This window comes from Ursus maritimus, unplaced genomic scaffold (genome assembly GCF_017311325.1).
Source record: "Ursus maritimus isolate PB19 unplaced genomic scaffold, ASM1731132v1 scaffold_1, whole genome shotgun sequence".
Classification (NCBI taxonomy): domain Eukaryota; kingdom Metazoa; phylum Chordata; class Mammalia; order Carnivora; family Ursidae; genus Ursus; species Ursus maritimus.
In genome coordinates, this window is record NW_024423343.1 from 103109615 (window position 1) to 103131923 (window position 22309).

Genomic DNA, 22309 nt, shown 5'->3' on the forward strand with positions numbered 1-22309 from the left:
CATCGAACTTTACATCAGAAACCAGGGATGTACTGTATGGTGAATAACATAATATAATGAAAAAATATTATTTAAAAAAACCCCAAAGGTTTCAAACTATCCCATTTTCTCATCTGGTTATCTGATGAACGAAACTTTACATAATAGATACTAAATGTCAACATTTTTAGGCATGCCAAAAATAGAATTATTTTTACAAATATCTTCAGATGTTTGGAGACGAACATTCAAACTTGTTTTATCCCCCATTTTTTTTGTTATGGTAAGATACACATAATTTAAAATTTACCATCTTTAGCCATTTTTAAGTGTACAGTTCAGTGGTATTAAATACATTCATAATGTTGTACAACCACCCAGACCATCCATCCCCAGAGCTCTTCTCATGTTGTAAAACTGAAACTATACAAATTAAACACAAACTCCCATCCCTGCCTCCTATGCCACATAAACTTTTATGAATGTGGTTGAAATTGGGAGAATTCCTGTCAAGTTTCATAAATTAGAAGATTTAGAAGAATTTCCTACACACAGATTTCTGGCTGTGTACACTTGAAACCCAGTTTTGCCATGAGGACACAGACCCTTCTGGTGCTGGGGGCTCCTGGGTTGCTCAGTCCACTAAGTGTCTGCCTTGGGCTCAGGTCACGATCCCGGGGCTCCTGGGATGGAACCTGGCATTAGGATCTCTGCTCAGTGGGGAGTCTGCTTCTCCTTCTCCTTCTGCCCTTTCTCCCTGCTCGTGTTCTCTCTCTCACTTCTCTCTCAAATAAATAATCTTAAAAAAACAAAACAAAACAAAACAAACTTCTGGTGCTGGATGCTACAGGAGACATTTCTCTTGAGATATGACCTCTGGCCCCAGCGCCCTGGTGTTGCTTGAATTTGCAGAGGGGACAGCAGGAGTGTTCACAGAAGCTCCTCCCAAGTCAAGATGGCTCCAATAACAATACGTGGGAATGTCTGCAAACTCAAGGATCTGTGGTTAAATATGTATCCACAGTGTATCTTCCCCTTAACTGGATCTTAAAAGTGTCTCTGGTTTCTCCAGTGCTACCTGGCATGACAAGTGTGACAATCGGAAGGACAAGGGAAAGAGATAGTGGTATTAACCAGTTGCAGATAAATATTTCACTTTTAATTGATAATAATTAAAATATTCCTACTTTTACAAATTTGGTAACTTTATAGGTGTTAACTTGGTTTGGCTGAATGATATTTCCCAGAGCTTTCTTTTCTAAGTGTTTCTACTTAGGGAAGACCAAAAGAGAAATAATTTTAGGAGGTTTGCATGGTGGCAGGGAGGCTGCAACACTGTGTAGTTCACACTCACTGTGATTTGGTGCCTCACTGTGCTTGTTTGGGGCAGGGTCTGTGCCTGCTACAGCTCCACTGTCCTCCGGATCCTCCTTCAGCTGCTCTGATTCCTGGGCCAGGTGGGTGTGTTTAGCTCTGTGGCAAGGGGCCCCAGGTTTTGCAGGATACTCATACCACTAAAGTGAGAGGCAACAAGCCATCTCCTGGATTTTAGTCCATCCTGGGCTCCAGTGCACACTCAAGGGTTCCAGAGTGCCCTTGCTTCCCCCACCTCGCATCCATCTTCCCTTCTCAACTATTCTTTCAAGTTCCAGCATCCAACAGAAAAACCACAACCTTACAGAGACTGCTTTGTCAGCTCCCACAAATTCCCTAACAGCTGCCCCCTAATAGACCCATATAATTTCCCAATGGTCTCTTTCTATGATTGAACTCCAAGTGATACACAATGTTTACAAAATGTGTCAACACATTCCTGGGACAGCAGTTAAGGCATTGCAAGGTGGTCACGGAGATTCAGCTTTTTTGGCTTTATAAAATATTCACCCCTAGCCCAGAGATCTGTGTCTCCGTTTCCTCTTTGGTGGTCATATTTCAGGACGATTAGTATTCTGTGAACACTGTGATAATGAGAAGGATTTGCAAGCATAATCTGGTAGTGAGAATTCAGTGGGTTTGACTTTAATCTAGCCAGATATGGGCATCCTACATTGTACCAACGCAAGATGCCATGAGTGACAAAATTAAATATCCTCAGTAAAGGGAGCTTAGGGCATTTTTGTTAATCTCTTTGTGTCAACTACATAGCCTGCACATACTAAAAAAAAAAAGACATTTTTCATTGTATAATGTCTTTCTCACATCTTAAAAAAATAGGCATCTGCCAATTTGTATGGGAAGACACATTCTTTATGGTGTGCAAGTGCAAAGTATTAATTTATTTTACAGTGTGGACTTTATGCAGAGAATTCTGGACTTGTTAACAATGATGGTAAAATATAGACAGATAAATATTGTGTAATTATTTCCAAGATGCCTTCAAGGAACTTTTACTAGGATTGCCCTTATTACTCTGTCTATTTGAGACCAGTTTTAGAAAGTTACAACCACAATATAACTACTTTATGACTTTTTGTTTGTTGGTAGCATTTAGAGGAGAGAGCAAGGAGTTTAGAGTCAGGGAAGCACTGTCAGATTTCCCGACCCACCCCTCACCAGTTGGGATGGCTTGGGGCAAAGCTTTCACACTCTATGAGCGCCTTTGCATTATCCAAAAATAGGAATGCTTGTTACCAAGCTTGGCACTCAGGAATCTCCCAGAAACTGAGCTAAAGTTTTAAAGAGTAAGGGAAAAGTAGGCTAACTAAGGTGCTAGCAACCTCCAAATCTCAGTGAATTACCAAAATAATAGTTTCTTTTTATCTCACATCACACCGTAGTAGGGCTGATCTATGCAGCCATATGGGGATTCAGTCCACTTCTCTCTTAGTATTCCACTTCCTGCTAAGTCCTTGGGAACCAGAAGGTAAGACACACATTTCTAAAGATCTTTCTAAAGATCACACTTTCTAAAGATCAACTTTCTAAAGATCACACCGGGAAGTGGGGCAAATGTCCCTATGCCATTTCTGCTGGAGCAATGGTCAACGAGTCTAGTAGACCACACATATCATGCTGTTCTACCACTGACTTTTAAAACATGCTGTCACTTCTTCTGGAAAGGCTACAGGATTGGTTGTTAGCCTAGGACACTTCCACTCAGCTTTTCATGCCCTGATCAAGTGCCATCAAACTAATGCCTGCAGTAGGCTTGAGTATTCTTTTGGTCAAATGTATACTAGACTTCGTATATTTCCTCATCATAGGACATATCATATTATGTTATAAATGGTAACATGTCTATTTCTTTGTTATTCGGTTGGAGAATAGAAATTGCTTTTTCTTCTTAAGTCCCTGAAAATTAGTATAGGCATATAGTTATTAGTATAGTAATTGCAGAGCAGAAATGCTATGTAGAAAGACAACAGATGGTGTGGGAAGTATGCTTACTGATTGGATAGATGTTCACCCAATCAGTATACTTGCTGCATATAAACCTTGGATGCAGCGAGAACATGAGCCCTCTGGTGACTTCTACTCTGGGCTAGAATGTTCTCAATCAACACTTGATAAATGTAATTCTATGGAGCAAGGGTAAGAAGAACAGTGGGAACTGACTGATTTTGTGTTTGCTTGGAAATTCATTATAACCTTCTGAAGTAGATCTAGTAACACACTGTCAGGTTTAGGAAAATGTATACCTAGCATGGTAATCAGGCAAGGTTTCTAAGACTCAGAAGCAGGAAGGCTAGGGTTTTAATGCAAAACTCTTTGGCTAAAACAATAACAAAACCTCTTTTTCTCACTATATCCTGAACCCTACTCTCAAGAAAATTACCATTTGGTTGTGAAGTCAGGTCTTACTCCCATGGAGCAAGCATGGACCATTCCAAATATGATATGAATCTAATTTCCAAAGCATGAGCCCAACCAGGAGCAGGCAGATTAGGGTATATGTGCCTCAAATCAGGTCTTGGGGAGGTGGATGTGGTGGGGCTTAGTTCACTTTTTCAAGCCTGCCTGGGGTAAAGAGGTTGGAGAGTCTCACTTGGAGGCTCCCCCTCACCAGATGGCAATTTCAGTACCAAAGCCAAGGGCACTGAATAAGTTACACTATCTTATCTTTCAAGATTATTTTCCAGCTGTATGAATCAAATGGCAATTTGTACTCCTTATCTAATCAGTCCACAGCACCCTAGCCTGCTGCATTAGTGAAGTTTTGTTCTGTGTAAGATGATAGGAATGCCATGAATCAGGGATTCTTGAACACTGTGAGCCTAAGTAGAGGCCAGTTTAGCCCCAGTGGAACTGAGTCTAGAGTTAACACTGGCCTGTCTGCAGGGTTTATGAGTTTTTGTTTGGATTGGATTTTTGTTTTATTTTGTTTTGTTTTTATCTATAAAATGGAGAATAAAATATCCTTATATCATTACATCAAATATCATCTTAAAATCTTCACCTCTTTATTGTTTAAGCTTAGGAAAAGGTAAAGTGATGTGATCAAGTTAGAAGCCCCAAGCAAATGCAAAGACAATTATTATCTGTGGGTGCTTTTCCAAATTTAAGCACTTCAACAATCAAAAAGCTTTCTTTGTTATGGGTAAAGCTAGAAAGTCACAATAAGGTGGCTAGGTCTTTCTGGGGACTTTGGGGGAACTCCCAGAGCTATAAGGGCAGGTCTGTTTACAAAGCTAACTCCAAGGGACACTAGAGAGTTTGTAAATGTTTGTTGGAGACTCTGAAATTGAAATACATCTCTGATTATTGCATTTGACTTTATATTATGTGTATCTGAATGAGATGCGGGAACATCTCTGTGAAGAAGAGAATATGCAGAGCACAGCAATGCCTGGGCTCAGATGTCAGTTGCTGTACTGACGGGTGGGTGAGTTCAGACAAAATCAGGGTGTCTTCTGAGCCTTTGTTTATACCGCTATAAAATTGTATGAGGTTAGCAATCCTGCATGTAATGTGTCTAAGGCAGTGCCTGACACATAGTAGGCATCATATAGTATCAAATGGTAACTATTGCCATTATGTGACCCAGTGATCTCTCCTTTTGCCATTTCCTTATGCTTGATACATTTGTACCCAGTGTTTTTATGCTTTCTTATTGCATGGTAGCCTAGATTTATACTGAATCTTAGTGTAATTTGAAATGGATTTTTGGATTACAGCGACAGACACATTTAAGGTTTAAATCTTACCATTGTATTAAATCCACTTGTAAACATTTTTTTTTCCTCCAGAAGAAAATAATACTTCTTCCTATTTCTCTTTAACTGATTTCTGATTAATTCTTTCCAAATGAGATGCCCAGATGTATAGAGTCCTAGATAAGCTGTAGAATAATTGTCTTCAAATTCAAACATGCATAAAAATGTCCCTGCACCATGCTTAGGCTGCTTTTTAGAAAGATTTACAATGGCTTTTTCTTGCTTAGATTTTCATTCTTACTCAGGGGGACTTTCGCAATGGTCTTCTCCCCTGTCTTCCCATCCTCAGTCTAATTTATTTTAGTCTGGCCTCCATAGAGGTCTCTTAGAAGGGCACATCTGAAGACATGTATGGTCCTCATCGGTCCCCACAGGAGCTCTCCTAGCTTGTTCATTTATGTGTTTCTAAATTTGTCAACAGTCATTTGTTGAACACCTACTAGGAACCAGCCTAGTCCCTGAAAATACAGAGACATTCAAGGTTCAACTCCCCCAAAATTTATCACATAAATGGGGAATATAACTCAACTTATACTCTCACCTGACTTAAAATCTGATACCAGGGCAACATTTTATTAATTTTTGTATCCCCAGAACCTAACTCTTTACCTAACACAGGGCTGCTGCGCCGTATATATTTTGATAAATTTCCAGATAAATATCCTAAATTTACTGTGTACATGTGCTCAATCATTTTTTGTTTAATTGTTTTAAATGATTTATAAATGATAACAATTGGAAAGCTCCCATTGTCTGAATCCCTGCTGTGGGGAAAGCGTCATGGCAGCTAATTTCCATATATTACTGCATTTAATTCTCATAAAAATCTTGAAAGAAAAAGAAGAGTCAAGAGATTAAGCAATTTACCAAAGTCTTTTAAATTATTGGTGGTGTTTGAATCCAGAGCCATTGCGCTATCAGCTTCCTAAGGTTTTCTTGAAAGACATCAAATGGTACAATGATAAACTTAATAACCAATGATAAAAATATAAAAGTAGGGTCATATATTGACTGAGCTTGTAATCACTCTTGATTTACACAGATATATGTTGAACATTACTCCCCGAAAGAAGTGCAGTATCGTGAAGGAAAGCAACAGGGGAAAAAAATATATGGAGACAGAGTTCTGGGCAAGAGTTGAAATTTAAGGAGGGTATATATTGCATGGTGCACTGGGTGTTATATGCAAGTAATGAATCATGGAACTTTACATAAAAAACTAGGGATGTACTGTATGGTGACTAACATAATATAATAAAAATATTATTAAAAAAAGTTGAAATTATTTTGTCTATGGGTATGCCAATGCCAATACTTACTGAAAACTTGAATTTTCAGCAAATGAAACAGAATTATTTAAAAAAAAGTCACGCTAGCTGCCACTATTTAATAAGTGTGGCTTTTAAAGTTTTTTGTTTGTTTGTTTGTTTGGTTGGTTGTTTGGTTGCTTTTTTTTTTTTTTAGAACAAGGCTTCCCAAGTTTTAACTTGCAAAAGAATCACCTGGAGAGCTTGTTAAAACACAATTTCTATAATGCTCTGCCCAGAGATTCTGATTCAGGATGGAGTCCATGAATTTGCAAGGCTAGTGATCTCAGAGTGATGCCAGTTGTTGCTGGTTTAAGGAGCACACACAGAACCACTGCTTTAGAAGCTGTGTGTGCCCCCTGAGGTTCATGGCAGTAGCTGCCTATGGAATCCCACTGCTTTGCTTCCATGCATCTGATAAGCTAGAATAATTCAGATGTGGATCACTAGGAAAGTTTATATTAAGCGTGCTTACACCTTTATCATCTACATATAACACATTATTAAGATAATTACTATAAGTTTTATAGATTCACTTACTGGATCACAGAGGGTCAAGATGACAGCATAACAGGAGTATTAGACACAAGATTTTCTATTTAGCAACTGTTGTTTCATCTTATCTTCATTTTAATGAAATAAGTTGTGGCTTCTAAGAAGAATATGAAATATTGGTGTAGTCTCAGGTGGCGGTGAAGCTGGGCTCAAGCAGGCTCCTTTGCCTTTGGAACTCACCAGAGTTCATCTGACGGGCATGTTGCCGTAGTCGGACACTGTGGGTCAAATGTAGTAGAGACCAGGGCTCTGATGCAGTGTGTTCTTGAGGTTTAAGGTGAATCATCTTTTGGGATCTTTCCCTTGACCTAACACCCTGCCCCTTAACTTTTTTTTTTTTTCGGGTTTATCGAGGTCTATTTTTACATCTTGAATTTCACCTGAAGTGTACAGTTCAGTGGTTTTCAGTGTATTTACATCATCACTACCTAATTTAGAACATTTCAATACCTCAGAAGAAACCCCATACACATTAGCAGTCATTTCCCATCCCCGATGCCTACCTCTCAAACACCTACCCTTGGCTGCTGGCAGTCACTAATACACTTTCTGTATATACAGACTTTCCTTGTGTGGACATTTTAGATACATGAAATCATACAGTAGGAGACCTTTCGTGACTGGCAAATTTCACTTAACATAATGGTTTAAAGGTTTAAGGTTCATCCTTGTAGCATGTGTTGATATTTAACTCTATCTTGTTGCTTAGTATTTCAGTCTATGGACATGCTTCGTTTGTTTCCCCATTCGTTGGCTGTTCCATTGTTTTGCTATTATGAATAATGCTCCTATGAACATTCATGCACAGGTTTTTACGTAGACATGTGTTTTCATTTCTGTAGACTATATACCCAGAATTAGAATTGTTTGGTCATATCTCCCCTTTTAAAGCTTTTTATTTTGAAATAATTCACAGTAAATTGAAAAAAAAATGGCACTAGGAGGTCCTACATACCCTTTACCTAGTTTTTTCCAATGGTAGCATCTTGCATAACTGTGGTATAATACCAAAACCAGGAAAATGTCATTGGTAATATACACAGTGTTAATTCAGATTGCTCCATTTGGCATGCACTTCTCTCTCTCTCTCTCATTCTGTGTGTGTGGTTCTGTGAAATCCTATCACATTGTATGGATTTGTGTAATGGCCACCATAACCAGGATGAGAATACTTTCATCACAAAGTCCCTTCTTGATGTCCCTTTATAGCCATACCCCCTCCCTCATTCTCCCCATTCCTAACCTTTAGCCACCACTAATCTGTTTATCTCTCTACTAGCCTCCTTTCCAGGAATGCAGATGCTACAGAATCTATGCCTGTTTTCAACCTGTACCGTCTGTGTACAGACTGACATCAAAAGATCTGTTTTCCAATTTAATTTCTTGACACAGCTTTTGAGCTAATATCAGCAATCCCATCAGTTTTAATATACTATTATATTTTTTTTCATTTTTTTGTACTGAAACCGAACAAGGCAAAGTCCCACAGACCTACTGCACAAGAGGTTTGCTCAATGTACTTAAATAAATGGTTATTAAGTGCAAAATGCTTCAAAAGTATTTACTTAATTACTAGAATGCATTTGATCTTATTTATGTCTGTAGGCTGTGTATGTAGATCTGTAACTAAATATTCAATCGTGTGGTAAATATTAAATAGCCAGGGACATAGAAAGAAAGGAAGGAAATAGGACTGAACCATTTTTAAGACTTCAAAAAATATGTACTTGTCTTATAAGCAAGTTTCTTGTCTATTTCTATAGTTTTACAAAAGGAATGTAAATGGTGGGGCAGAAAAACTACAGCTCTGACTTTGGTACTTGAAAAGGTGAGATCTAAATAAAACTATTTTGCTCTCTGAATACTATCATTATCTTTAATGAGAGTGGGCATCACAAGGACATTTCAAATTGTACCTTAGGCAATAAATTAGCTGCCAGAACTAGATTCAGACTATTTTCCTTAAATATGAAAACACTGATCCATCTGTTTCGTCCAGCTACATTATGTATTTGTTTATATTAATATAAAAATCTATTCTAAAGCGTTTTAATATGTCCATCATTGTCCTTTTCATTGAAGAGCACGTATCTTTATGTGTGCCCTTAATATTAGACCTTCAAATGTAGCCCTCTTAACTAGTTGCTGTTTTGAATGGACACAACTCTTGCCCCACTGATAGATAGAGCTTCTTTTGTTTTTCCTTCATAGTCCTATCTTCTTCCTGACAGAAAATGTGGTGCTTCTCCTGTAGGTGACATTCAATGCAATTTAGAGCCTGTATAAGACATAACAAGTCTTTTTTTTTTAAAGACTTTGTTTATTTATTTGAGAGAGAAGAGAGAGAGAGAAAGAGTGAGCACGAGCTGGGGGGGGGGAGGGCAGAGGGAGAGGGAGAAGCGGGCTCTCCGCTGAGCAGGGAGCCCAAAGTGGGGCTCTATCCCAGAACCCTTGAGATCAGACACTTAACTGACTGAGCCACCCAGTCCCCAAGTCTTTTTAAATCAGTGGAGATGATCACATAATTTTTCTCTTTGGCCCTCATATTGGATTAAGCCCACACACGGCTATGATGTTCTTCCAAATTTGCTGTTGGGTTCTAATTGCTGATATTTTATGTAAAATTTTGTTATTGATATTCATAAGTGAGTCTGTAGGTTTCTTTTTTGGGGTGATCTCTGTTAGGTTTGGAGGTGGCCTTTATACTATACAACACATTGGAAAATTTCTTTTTTTTTTCCCTATGATTTGGAGAAATATAAGTAGCATTAGGCTTATCTATTCCTTAAAAGATTCTCTTGAGAAATTATATGATTCTGCATTTTTTTCCTAGGGCAGCTCTTCAAAAATTTGTTTTTCTTTTTATTTTATAGGAATTGGTCTTTTAAATGTTTCTATCTGTATTGGGGTTAGTTTTGGTAAGTTGAAGACCCATAATTACTTGAAATCTAGAATCATGTCTTTTTTATTTAGTTTTCTGAGAGTGTAACATGGAGTTACTGAAAAATGAGTACGTTTTCAATAAATGTGTATGGCTTATTTGCAATACCAGTGGCTGACCAGAGAAGCTCCTGGACTCATACCACCACCAGACCTTCACCTTTAGTGATGGAGTGATCATAAGAGATCTAAAAATGCACATGGCCAGAAGTTAGAGGAGCTGAAGGAGGAGGTGGTCCATCTGGAGTAGCAGCTGGTTTGGCTTGGCTGCCCTATGTTAACAACTTAAGTCAGAAGATAAGTGACAACATTGATCTCCCATAGCCCCTCATGCCCTGCACTACAATCATGAAATAGATATTTGCTGTGTCACTTCCACCTTCCAAATCTCATGTAAAATATCCCTCTCAATCACAGAATCTAAGAAGACCAAGAGAAAATACTGAGACACTGACTTGTCTTTAGGGGTTTCCCACGAAATAGTCCAACCAGATAAACCTACAGTAAAGGTACATGGAAGGCAAACCACAGACATCTTCTGAGAGCAATCAGTATTTTAGAGACCACTGTTAAAATGAGCAATATATATATTCCTCAATATAGAAAATTACCTGACATCCCAGAAAAGAGTCTAACATGAAGGATAAGATGGAGACCAAAACAAAACACAAAATAGTCTAATTAAACACATACACACACACACACACACACACACACACACACACACACACCTAGGAGAAATAGTGTATACAGAGAGAAAAAAATGTCAAAAGGGAAACTATAGTATAATTAATATTCTCAGGGATATTAGAGATATATTGCATCAGTTAATCAAGAATTGCATGCCATTGGGGCACCTCGGTAGCTCAGTTGAGTAAACGTCTGCCTTCTGCTCAGGTCATGATCCTGGAGTACTGAGATCAAGCCCTGCATCTGGCTCCCTACTTAGCGGGGAGTCTGCTTCTCCCTCTGCCCTTCCCCTCATTCTTGTGCTTGCTCTCTCTCTTTCTCAAATAAATAAACAAAATCTTTTAAAAAAATGAATTGCATGCTATTAAAAATATTTAAAGGGGAAAAACACTCTGAAGAATTTCAAAAGATGCTACAACTGAAATACCCTTAAACTGGAAAACCCAAATGAACTTCAGTTGACTTGAAAGACATTTGGTTAATATTAAATAAATTGTGGTATATCCATGTCATGGTAAACCACTAAGAAATTAAACTATTGATACATGAAATGACTTGAATGTATTTCAAGAAAATTGTGCTGAGTGAGAAAGCCAGTTTTTTTTTTCTTTTACAGAGAAAGGGAAATAGAAAGAGAGAGAGGGAGGGAGTGGGGTATGAGGGGGGCAGCAGAGAAAGAGGGAGAGAGAGAGAATCCTAAGCAGGCTCCATGCCCAGTGCAAAGCCTGATTCAGGGCTCGATCTCATGACCTTCAGATCATGACCTGAGCTGAAATCAAGAGTCAGATGCTTAACCAACTAAGCCACGCAGGTGCCCTGAGAAAGCCATTTTTAAGAGGGAATGCCTGGCGGGGCTCCTTGATGGCTCTGTAGGTTTGAGCATCTGACTCTTGATTTTGGCTCAGGTCAAGGTCTTGGGCTCATGCACTCAGCCCCAAAAAGGTCTTGCACTCAGCAGGGAGTCTGTTTCAGATTATTTCCCTCTGGCCCCACCCTCTGCTCGTGTTCTCTGTCTCTCTCTCTCTCTCTAAAATAAATAAATAAATCTTTAAAAAAGAGGGGGAGATGCCTGGCATGATGGTGGTATGACCGGGGAGACAGCTGTACACCAAATGGAAACCATACTATTCATATTGCAGCAGGACAGAAAGATCCAGAAGATAATTTTGCAAAGAAATTGAAATCCACAGAATACCTGAAATGCCCAAATATTAAAACAAAATATTTATTATGAGAGACATTTTCAAACACACACACACAAAATGATAGAATGGTACAGTTGTTCTCTTTGTACCCTTCTCTCAGTTTCAACATTTATCAATATGCTGTGATTTTTGTTGTTACCATTCCCCTCTTTTCTTCTTCTTCTCCTCCTTCTTCTTCTTCTTCTTCTTCTTCTTCTTCTTCTTCTTCTTCTTCTTCTTCTTCTTCTTCTTCTCCTTCTTCTCCTTCTTCTCCTTTCTTCTTCTTCTTTGCCTTCGCCTTCGCCTTCTTCTCCTTCTTCTTCTTTAGATGGAACAATGCATTTTCTTTTTTTAAATTTTAATTCCAGTATGGTAGACAAAGTGTTTTATTAGTCATTAGTTTCAGGTGTACAATATAGTGGTTCAACGATTCAGTACATTAGTCAGTGCTCATCACAATAAGTGTACTCTTAATCCCCTTCATCTATTCACCTATCCCTTCACCTGCCTCCCCTCTGGTAACCAGCAGTTTGTTCTCTATATCATTAAGAGTCTGTTTTTTGAATTGTCTGTTTTTTCTTTGTTCATTTGTGGTGGTTGTTTTTTTCTTAAATTCCACATCTGAGTGAAATCATATGGTATTTGTCTTTCTCAGACTCATTTCACTTTTAGCATTATACTCTTTAGATACATCCATGTTGTTGCAAGTGGTAAGATTTCATTCTTTTTTTATGGTGGAATAATATGCAGTGTGTGTAAATACCACATCTTCATTATCCATTCATCTACTAATGGATACTTGGACTGCTTCTATAATTTGGCTATTATAGATAATGCTATGATAAACATAAGGGTGCATATATCTTTTCAAATTACTGTTTTCATATTCTTTGGGCAAATACCCAGTAGTGGAATTACTGGATCATATGATAGTTTTATTTTTAATTTTCTGAGGAAATTCCATACTGCTTTTTGCAGAGGCTGCATCTTTTGCATTCCCACCAACAGGGCATGAGGGTTCCTTTTTCTCCACATTCTCACCAATATTTGTTGTTTTACATATTTTTGACTTTAGCCACCCTGACAGGTGTGAGGTGGTATCTCATTGTAGTTTTGATTTTAATTTCCCTGATAATTATTGATGTTGAGCATCTTTTCATGTGTCTATTGGACAACTGTATGTCTTCTTTGGTGAAAAGTCTCTTTATGTCTTCTGCCCATTTTTAATTGGATCATTCGGTTTTATCAGATATGTCATTTGCAAATATCTTCTCCCATTCAGTAGGTTGTCTTTTAGTTTTGTTGATTATTTTCTTTGCTGTGCAGAGGCTTTTTATTTTGATGTGGCCCCAATAATTTATTTTTGCTTTTGTTTCCTTTGCCTCAGGAGACCTATATCTAGAAAAATATTGCTACAGCCCATGTCAGAAAAATCATTGCAGGTGCTCTATTCCAGGATTTTTATGGTTTCAGGTCTCACATTTAGGTTTTTAATCCATTTTTAGTTTATTTTTGTGTATAGTGTAAGAAAGTGAACCAGTTTCATTATTTGTATGTAGATGTCCAGTTTTCTCAACACCATTTTTTTGGAGAGAATTTTCCCATTGCATATTCTTGCCTCATTTGTCAAAGTTTAAATAACTATATGATCATGGGTTTATTTCTGAGCTCTCTGTTCTATTCCATTGATCTATGTGTCTGTTTTTGTGTTGGTACCATAGTTGTTTTGATTACTACACCTTTGTAATGTATCTTGAAATCTGGGGTTGTGATACTTATCATTGTTCTTTTTTCAAGATTGCTTTGGCTATTTCAGGGTCTCTTGTGGTTTCATATAAATTTTGGGATTGTTTGTTCTGGTTCTGTGAAAAATGCTATTGATTTTTGATAGAGATTGCATTAAATCTGTAGATTGCTTTGGGTAGTATGGACATTTTAACAATACTCATTCTTCCAATCTGTAAGCATGGAGTATCTTTGTATTTGTTTGTGTAATCTTCAATTTCTTTTATCAGTGTTTTATAGTTTTCATAGTACAGGGTTTCACCTCCTTGGTTAAATTTATTCCAAGATATTTTATTATTTTTGGTGGAATTGTAAATGAGATTGCTTTCTTAATTTCTCTTTCTGCTGCTTTGTTATTAGTGTATAGGAATGCAACAGATTTCTTTGTGTTGATTTTGTATTCTGTGACCTTACTAAATTTATTTATCAGCTCTAGTAGTTTTTATGTGGAGTCTTTAAGGTTTTTCTATATACAGTATCATGTCCTCTGCAAATAGTGAAAATTTTACTTCTTCCTTACCAATTTAGATGTTTTTTATTTCTTTTTCTTGTCTGATTGCTGTAGCTATGTTGGGTAAAGCGGTGAGTGTGGACATTCTTGTCTTGTTCCTCGTCTTAGGAGAAAAGCTCTCAGGTTTTCCCCATTGAGTGTGATATTAGCTGTGGATTTTTTACATAGGGCCTTTAGTATGTTGGGATATGTTCCCTCTAAACCCTTTGTTAGGTTTTTGTTGTGTTGTTGTTGTTTTTGCTTTTGTTTTTAAGAAAGAGAGAGAGAGAGAGAGCATGTGTGAGCAGGCAGGAAGGGCAGAGAGAGAGAGGGAGGGAGAGAATCTCAAGCAGGCTCCATGTCAGTGCGAAGCCAGGCATGGGGCTCAATCTCACAACCCTGAGATTATGACCTGACCTGAAATCAAAAGTTGTAGGCTCAACCAGTTAAGCCACCCAGGTACTCAAAAAGTTTTTTTTTTTTTATTATGAGTGGATATTTTACTTTGTCATATGCTTTTTCTGCATCTATTGAAAATGTCTGATGGTTTTTATCCTTTCTCTTATTGATATGATGTATCATGATGATTGATTTGCAATATTGAAACACTCTTGCATCCCAGGAATAAATCCCATTTGGTCATGGTGAATTATTTTTTTAATGTATTGTTGGATTCAACTTGCTAATATTTTGCTGGGGATTTTTGCATCTAAGTTCATCAGTGATATTGGCCTATAGTTCTATGTATTTATTATTTATCTAGTCATATATTTATTGTTTTAGTATCAGGGCAATGGTGACTTCATAGAATGCATTCTGAAGCCTTCCTTCTTCTTCTGTTTTTTGGAATAGTTTGAGAAGAATAGGTATTAATAATTCTTTAAATGTTTCATTGAATTTTCCTTTAAAGCCATCTGGTCCTAGACTTTTTTGGGGAGTTTTTTAACTAATTCAGTTTCATTGCTGTTCATCAGTCTGTTCAAATTCTCTTTTTCTTCCGCATTCAGTTTTGGGAAGTTATATGTTACTAGGAATTTATGCATTTCTTCTAGGTTGTTCAATTCGTTGGCATATAATTTTTCATAATATTCTCTAATAATCCTTTATATTCCAGTGATGTTGGTTGTTATTTCTCTTCTTTCATTTCTGATTCTGCTTATTTGAGTCCTCTTTCTTTCTCTTTTTCTAAGTCTGGCTAAAGGTTTATCAATTATGTGGATGTTTATAAAGAACCAATTCCTCGTTTCACTGATCTGTTCTGCTTTTTGTTTGTTTCTATTTCGTTTATCTCTGCTCTAATCTTTATTATTTCCTTCCTTCTAAAACCACTGGGGTATTGTTTGTTCTTTTTCTAGCTCCTTAAGGTTTAAGGCTAGGTCATTTATTTGATATTTTTCTTGCTTCTTGAGGTAGGCCTGTATTGCTATAAACTTTCCTCTTAGAACTACTTTGCAGCATCCCAAAGATTTTGGACCACTGTGTTTTCATTTTCATTTGTCTTCATTTCTTGATTTCCTCTTTGAGTTCTTGGTTGACCCGTTCATTGTTTTGTAGCACCTTATTTAAACTCCATGTATTTATGGGTTTTTTTCCAGATTTTTTCTTGTGCTTGGTTTCTAGTTTTATAGCATTGTGGCTGGAAAAGATGCATGGTATGACTTCAATCTTTTTAAATTTGTTGAAACTTGTTTTATGGCCTAATATGTGATCAATTCTGGAGAATGCTCCATGTGCACTTGAGAAGAATGTGTACGAATATGCTGTTTTATAATATGCATATAACTGTTAGATCCATCTGGTCCAATGTGTCATTCAAAGCCAGTGTTTCCTTGTTGATTTTCTATTTGGATGATCTATCAATTAATGTAAGTGGGTTGTTAAAATCACTTACTATTATTGTATTACTATCAAGTCCTTCCTTTAATAGTTCTTTATGTATTTGGATTCTCCCATGTTGGGTGCAAAAGTATTTACAATTGTTATATCTTCTTTTGGGATTGCTCCCTTTATGATCATATAGTGTCCTTCTTTGTTTCTTGTTACAGTCTTCGTTTTAAAGTCATCTTGTCTAATTATGAGTATTGCTACCCCAGCTTTCTTTTCACTTTGTTTTGTGTGATGAATGTTTCTCCATCCCTTCACTTTCAATCTGCATGGGTCTTTAGATCTGAAATGAGTCTCTTAAGGCAGCATATAGATGGGTCTTCCTTCTGTATTATGAGGTATTTTGAAAACAAATTGTGTACTGATGATTTCATTACAACTACCCCAGTACGTATCTCTAACAAAGAAGACCTTTTTATCTTTTCTGATAAAACCATACTACTGTTATCATACCCAACCAAAATTAAAAATAATTTCTTGATATCATCTGATACCAAATTCGATTTTACTTTTTCTGCTTGTCTTTTTTTTTTTTTTTTTTGTAGGTCCACATGTAGTGTTTGATTGGTATGTCTCTTGCATCCCTATCTCCTCTTTACTATTTATTTTTTTGAGAAACTGAGTCAGATATTCCCATATCCTGGATTTAGTTAACTGCATCCTTAGAGTGTGGGTGAGCATGTTTCTTTACCTCTTTCTGTAAATTAGTGTTTAAATCTTAGGGCTTGATTAGATCAGCTTCAAATTTTGACAAGTCTTATGTAGTGCTGGATATTTCTGATTATATCACATTAGAGACACTTTGGGGGAAATGTTGAGCTTGATCCATGAGTTTGGGTATTGTTAATTTAATCCATATGAAAACATCCTCTATCAACTTAAATTTTTTATGGAATATTAAGTTACCATCAAATATATTCCATACGAGAAAGGAGGGGTATGATCTGTACTTTTTCCAGTTTTTAGAATAGGACTTTATTCTCTAGCATACTTCAGAGGTAACCAATGGGCTTATGCAGATGGATCAATGATAGAGAGATAGATAGATGATAGATAGGTAGATAGATAGATAGATAGATGATAGATAGATAGATAGATAGATAGAAAACTAGTAGATTGTTTATCTTCAAATATATAAATGTAGTCATTAGTCTTTTTGATACTCAAATTCTTCCATCAAATTGGCTCCTGTGCCATTTTGACATACTCTAATTTTTGATAGCTTTCTCATTTTCAAGCAAAGGAGACATTCTAATCTCATTCGGTTCTAAACATAAACTCAGTAAAACCCTTCTTCCTTTTAGTGGGAAAATGTGTTTAGAGACCACAGTCTGTGCAATAGGGTGCGTTTAGTACTTTTAGTGGTCCAAATGTGAAAATACATCCTTAAAATAATTAAATAATGAGTTCATACTGATACCACCAACTCAAATTAAAATTTCAGAAATATGTATATTTTTCATTTTACATTTTTATTTTTATGGTAAAATTTTAGCTTCTGTTGTCATTAAGAACATAGGTAGCTATTAATTGTTCTGGATACATGTAATAGTTTAATAAATCAATACCAATATTATTTAACAAGAAAGTTATTTAATATATTTTAAGATTTTTGTTATTTTTTTCTGATAGATGTATCTACTGTTTCCTACTAGTCAAATTACTGTTTTCAACATGTCTAAATTTGTGAATTTATAATAAAATATTTTCATTTGTAGCTTGTGGAGGATACTAGGGGACAACTTCAGTATTTTGAAACTGATGAATTACAGAGGAAGTATCAGCTATCACTCTTGCTTTTTTCATACAGTCTTGTGGTTTATGGTAAACTAATAATTGATGAGGAATGTTTCATTTTTATAAAATATAACCACTAATAAATAAAGAAAGAATGATAGAATTAGATCAGCAACTTACCAACTGCTGTGTTTTGGGGCAAAGTCCTTATGTTTTATGAGTTTATTTTTAGTATCTATAAGTGGGGATGCTCGTTACCAGGCTTTGCCCTCAGGTATCTCCTTGTAACTGAACCAAAATTTCAGGAGAAAGTATATTAGGAATGGTAGGCTAACTAAAGTAGTAATCAGTCCCCAAATATGAATGCCTTCATAAAATTAAAAGGCTTTTTTATACTCCGATTACATGGCCATGTGACCCTGTTCCATGAAGTCAAACATGATACACTCCACCTCTATCACTCCATTTCCTTTTAGGCTCTTGTGATGCTCTATATGAATTTTGGTTAGCTAAGTGATTTGTTTTAGTCAAAGTTGCTTCAAGAAACATGCAACCAGAGGCCTGACAATTGATTGCCATCTTATTGATCTTGGAGCCTTTACCTATGGGAATTTGCTTGTGAGAGTATGAGAGATCACACAGGGAGAACCAAAGCACCCCAATGGGCAGGCCTCACAAGACATTCTGAGCCTGGCCAGGAACTGCTCAGATTAGCCAAGACCTGTAGAACCCTGGAATGATTGTTGTTTTAAGTCACTTTTGAAATGGTTTGTTATTTGGCAATGAATAACTGATACTCCAAGAATATAGATGAAGCAAAATAAGCCAAATATAATAATGTGATAATATCAGGTTCATTTTATTACTCTGCATTCTTTACGTGAATTTCAAACATTCTGTAATACAAAGTTACAAAGAAACTACTGAATGTCAGTATCCTTTGAGATAATTTTTAGTTAATTTGTTTTAATTTCCTTTCAATGTTTAGGAATTGCTCTTTTTTATTTTATTTGATCTTTAAAAAATATTTAAAATATTTTTTCAAAAATTAAAATATAAATATCCAGAAAATTCTAGCTTTCATCTCTCTCCCTCATTCTTTCTCTCTCTCCCCTTAGGTATCCATTTATATTTCTTGTTACATAAATATTTTGGGAGGCATTTTAGAAATTTGTTAGTGAATTAGGAGTTAAATTTGTGACCAGTATAGACAACTAGGCAAATGGGAGAATAAGGCTGTTACTGATTTAAACAAAAACCACATTTGTTTCAGAAAAGGAAAATTAATCACATTATAAGATTTGCTATTTGTGAGTGGCATGTATGTTGTCACATCACTGTAAACAGTATCCATTGATCTAACTAAAATTACAATACAACTATATGGGAGGTATGGGGAATAGAAAGTTCTTTGCATGCAGGAGGTGAAGAAAAAGCCAAATTCCTATCTTTTATGTTGGTAAGTTAAAAAATAACCTGTATAAAAAGGGGCGCCTGGGTGGCACAGCGGTTAAGCGTCTGTCTTTGGCTCAGGGCGTGATCCCGGCGTTATGGGATCGAGCCCCACATCAGGCTCCTCCGCTGGGAGCCTGCTTCTTCCTCTCCCACTCCCCCTGCTTGTGTTCCCTCTCTCGCTGGCTGTCTCTATCTCTGTCAAATAAATAAATAAAATCTTAAAAAAAAATAACCTGTATAAATGAAAAAAAAATCAAAAAGTAGCAGTTTGGACATGCTATACAGAGATACAAATAGTCAATACCAGAAGAATGAATTAAGAACTAAAAGACATCGTCTTTGCAGAAGGGATGTAGGACCTGTTGGTTTTTCATTAAGATCCTTATGATTATCTTCTGAGTATCTCTTTGAATCCTTACTAGTTTTATGAGGTAGGCTCTTTCTTATACTTATAGCCCCATTAAGAAAATTAGTTCTTTGAGAGTTTATTAACTATTTGTTGCTGCGTAATGACTTATAGCAAAACTCGGCGTCTGAAACAACACATATTATTACCTCATAGTTTCCCTGGGTCTTTGAACAACTTAGCTGAGTGGTTCTGGCTCAATTTCTCATGGAAGTGCAGTTAAGATGTCAGCCAGCATTGCAGTCATTTTGGTGTTTGACTATGGCAGTCTGCTTCAGGGCTCACTCATATGACACGCCCAGAAGCCTCCAAACTCGCTCATATAGACCTCTTCCCAGGGCAGTTTCAGGACAGAGCAGTTGGCTTCTCTGACAGCAAGCGATCCAGGAGCACCCAAGATGGAAGCCACGACCTTTTTAAAATCTAGTCTTGGAAATGACATCTACTACCTGTGTCGTAATCTGTTAGAGGCACATCCATAAGTCCAGCCTGTACTCAAGAGGAGGGCATTAACTGAGGAACAAAATATGAATGCAAGGATGTGGATAAGATGAGTTATCTTAGAGGACACAGTGGCTTCTTCCAGTTCCCATAAGTAAGTGTAAGTGGTAGCCCTGTGACGCAAAACCACCCAATTTGATTCCAGGGCTCATGTTCTTAACCACTTTGTAACCCCCACATTGTTGCCTGTGTAATAGGTATTTACCCTGCATGTGAAAGCAGCACCTCCTTTCACACTGTTGCCATTTTGGAAATGTGGGGGTGGTGGGAGGGATAATACACATAAGAGCTGACTTTCATATATATGGAACACACCCAGATGTGCTAGGTTTAAGCAAACAGAAATAAGCTATATGTTATGCTCAGTATGTATAATGCAAACTATGACTCCCCTATTTACCTCTGGTTCAGAAAGTGTGCATGGCTGTAAGAGAGAATTATAGGAGTACAAGGATAACCTTGAATTCACTCTAATTTATAAAAAGTCAAACCCTCTCAAGCTTTAGAACTTTATTGGTAATGAATTATCTGAGGCACCCCTTACACTTGATCATGACAAAGTGAAGCTTCATATTTCTGGGATGGGGCATTAGTCACAGGGGCATGTTGGCTAAGGTGAGGAGCTGGTGCTATATCTTTAAAGCTGTTGGGAGCCACTGAAGTGTTTTAAGCATGGGAGGATGACATAATTGGATATGTACCTGCTGCTCTGAGCTATACCATTTAAACATCATATGACATTCTACATTCTCATGCATGAGACAGCAGATGCCTCCTTTACACGCCACTGAACTCGTTCATGTTACTGTAATGAGATTTATAAATTTCTCATATCTGCATATTGGTCAAAGTACCCAATCTCAAGGCACCTGTGTCTGCCTCTCTCTGTGCACATAACCACCTTTGTGGCTGCAGCCAGGCTGTGAGCTTTCTATGGAGCAGACTGATTGCCTTATGCATGGTCTGTTGTCAGGTGGCAATCACACTATTGACACATCTTAGGAACTCAATGAATGTTGTTAAGTCAAAATGGACTCAACTTGATTGGGCACCTGCTCTGTTTTAGGTTCTGTACTGAGTTCTAGATGTGTAGAAATAAGATAATGTCATTATAATTTATTAATAAAAAAGTCATGATCATATATCTTCATTCAGTTTTTCATTCATTGATCAAAAATTTTTGAACTGCTGTGAATGTGGCATTGTGCCAGATGCTGGAACACAGCATCACACATCACAGGGCCACTGCTCTTACAGTTACAGTTTCTATGACCACTGTTGGGGACAGAATAGTGTATGATGATCCTGGCTCAGTACATGGTGTGGGCACAGAGTAGGGGCTCATACATCAGTACAGAAAAGGGACATAATTGAGGGAAAGGGAGATTTTTTGGGAGGAGGTAACCTCTGGGTGGTTCAGAAGAATGGATGCTAGGATGAATGGCAGTGCAATTCCATCAAGTATTGGGACAGTGGATTGCTAAGACCTGGGTGGGGGGAGTGGGAAATCAAGGCTATAGCAGGGGAAGGAATCAACAATGAAAGTAAATATTAGTAAGAGTTACTGATCCCTCCGAACGGATATACAGAGTCAAGCAAAGCTTCATCTCTGCTGTCTTTGTGTCTTTTCAGCCCTCTATGAGCAATCTTGTGAAGTGTACAGGCACCAAGGGAACACAGCTGGTTTCTTCTATATCGACTCTGATGGCAGCGGGCCACTGGGACCCCTCCAAGTGTATTGCAACATCACAGGTAAGGATCAGAATCCCCACTCATACTTAACCTAGCTATGTGATGGTACACAGCAAAGGGAAGACCACTGGAAAGGAACATGTGTAAATAAAAATTTAAAGAACCAACTTCTGTGGAGGGGGGATGGTATTTAAGTAAATAATAGAAATTAGCAGCTGGGTTATCTTCATGAGAGAGGAAGACTTAATGGTCTTGATCACATTCTGCTGAACCAAGGATTAACTCTGAAGCATTTTCTGGAGAGCTTGCCAAGGACATTTTCTCTCTTAAAACTCAAAAGCAGAAAGAAAAGAGAAATAACTAAACAAACAAAAAACAAAACTCAAAATCAATAGGGAACCCTGACTCAGGAAGTGGGAAAGTGTGATTCATGTCTGGCCCCGGGGATGGTGTGAATCCCATATGCTCTCTAAGCTTCAGTTGTTCATCAGTGAGATGGGAAAAGTAGTTCTTTCCTACCAGAGTTGAAGATGAAACACAATCATGAGTAC

At 37.2% G+C, this 22309-nt stretch overlaps 1 protein-coding gene across 2 annotated transcripts in view; it reads left to right on the top strand.

Annotated features, from left to right (window-relative positions):
• CNTNAP5 (contactin associated protein family member 5) overlaps positions 1-22309 on the top strand; it is a 772957-nt gene that overhangs the window by 482653 nt on the left and 267995 nt on the right. For both annotated transcript variants that reach the window (XM_040619104.1, XM_008686098.2), the window contains exon 12: positions 21699-21818. In XM_040619104.1, the coding sequence (XP_040475038.1) occupies positions 21699-21818 (120 nt within the window). The remainder of the gene's footprint in view (positions 1-21698; positions 21819-22309) is intronic.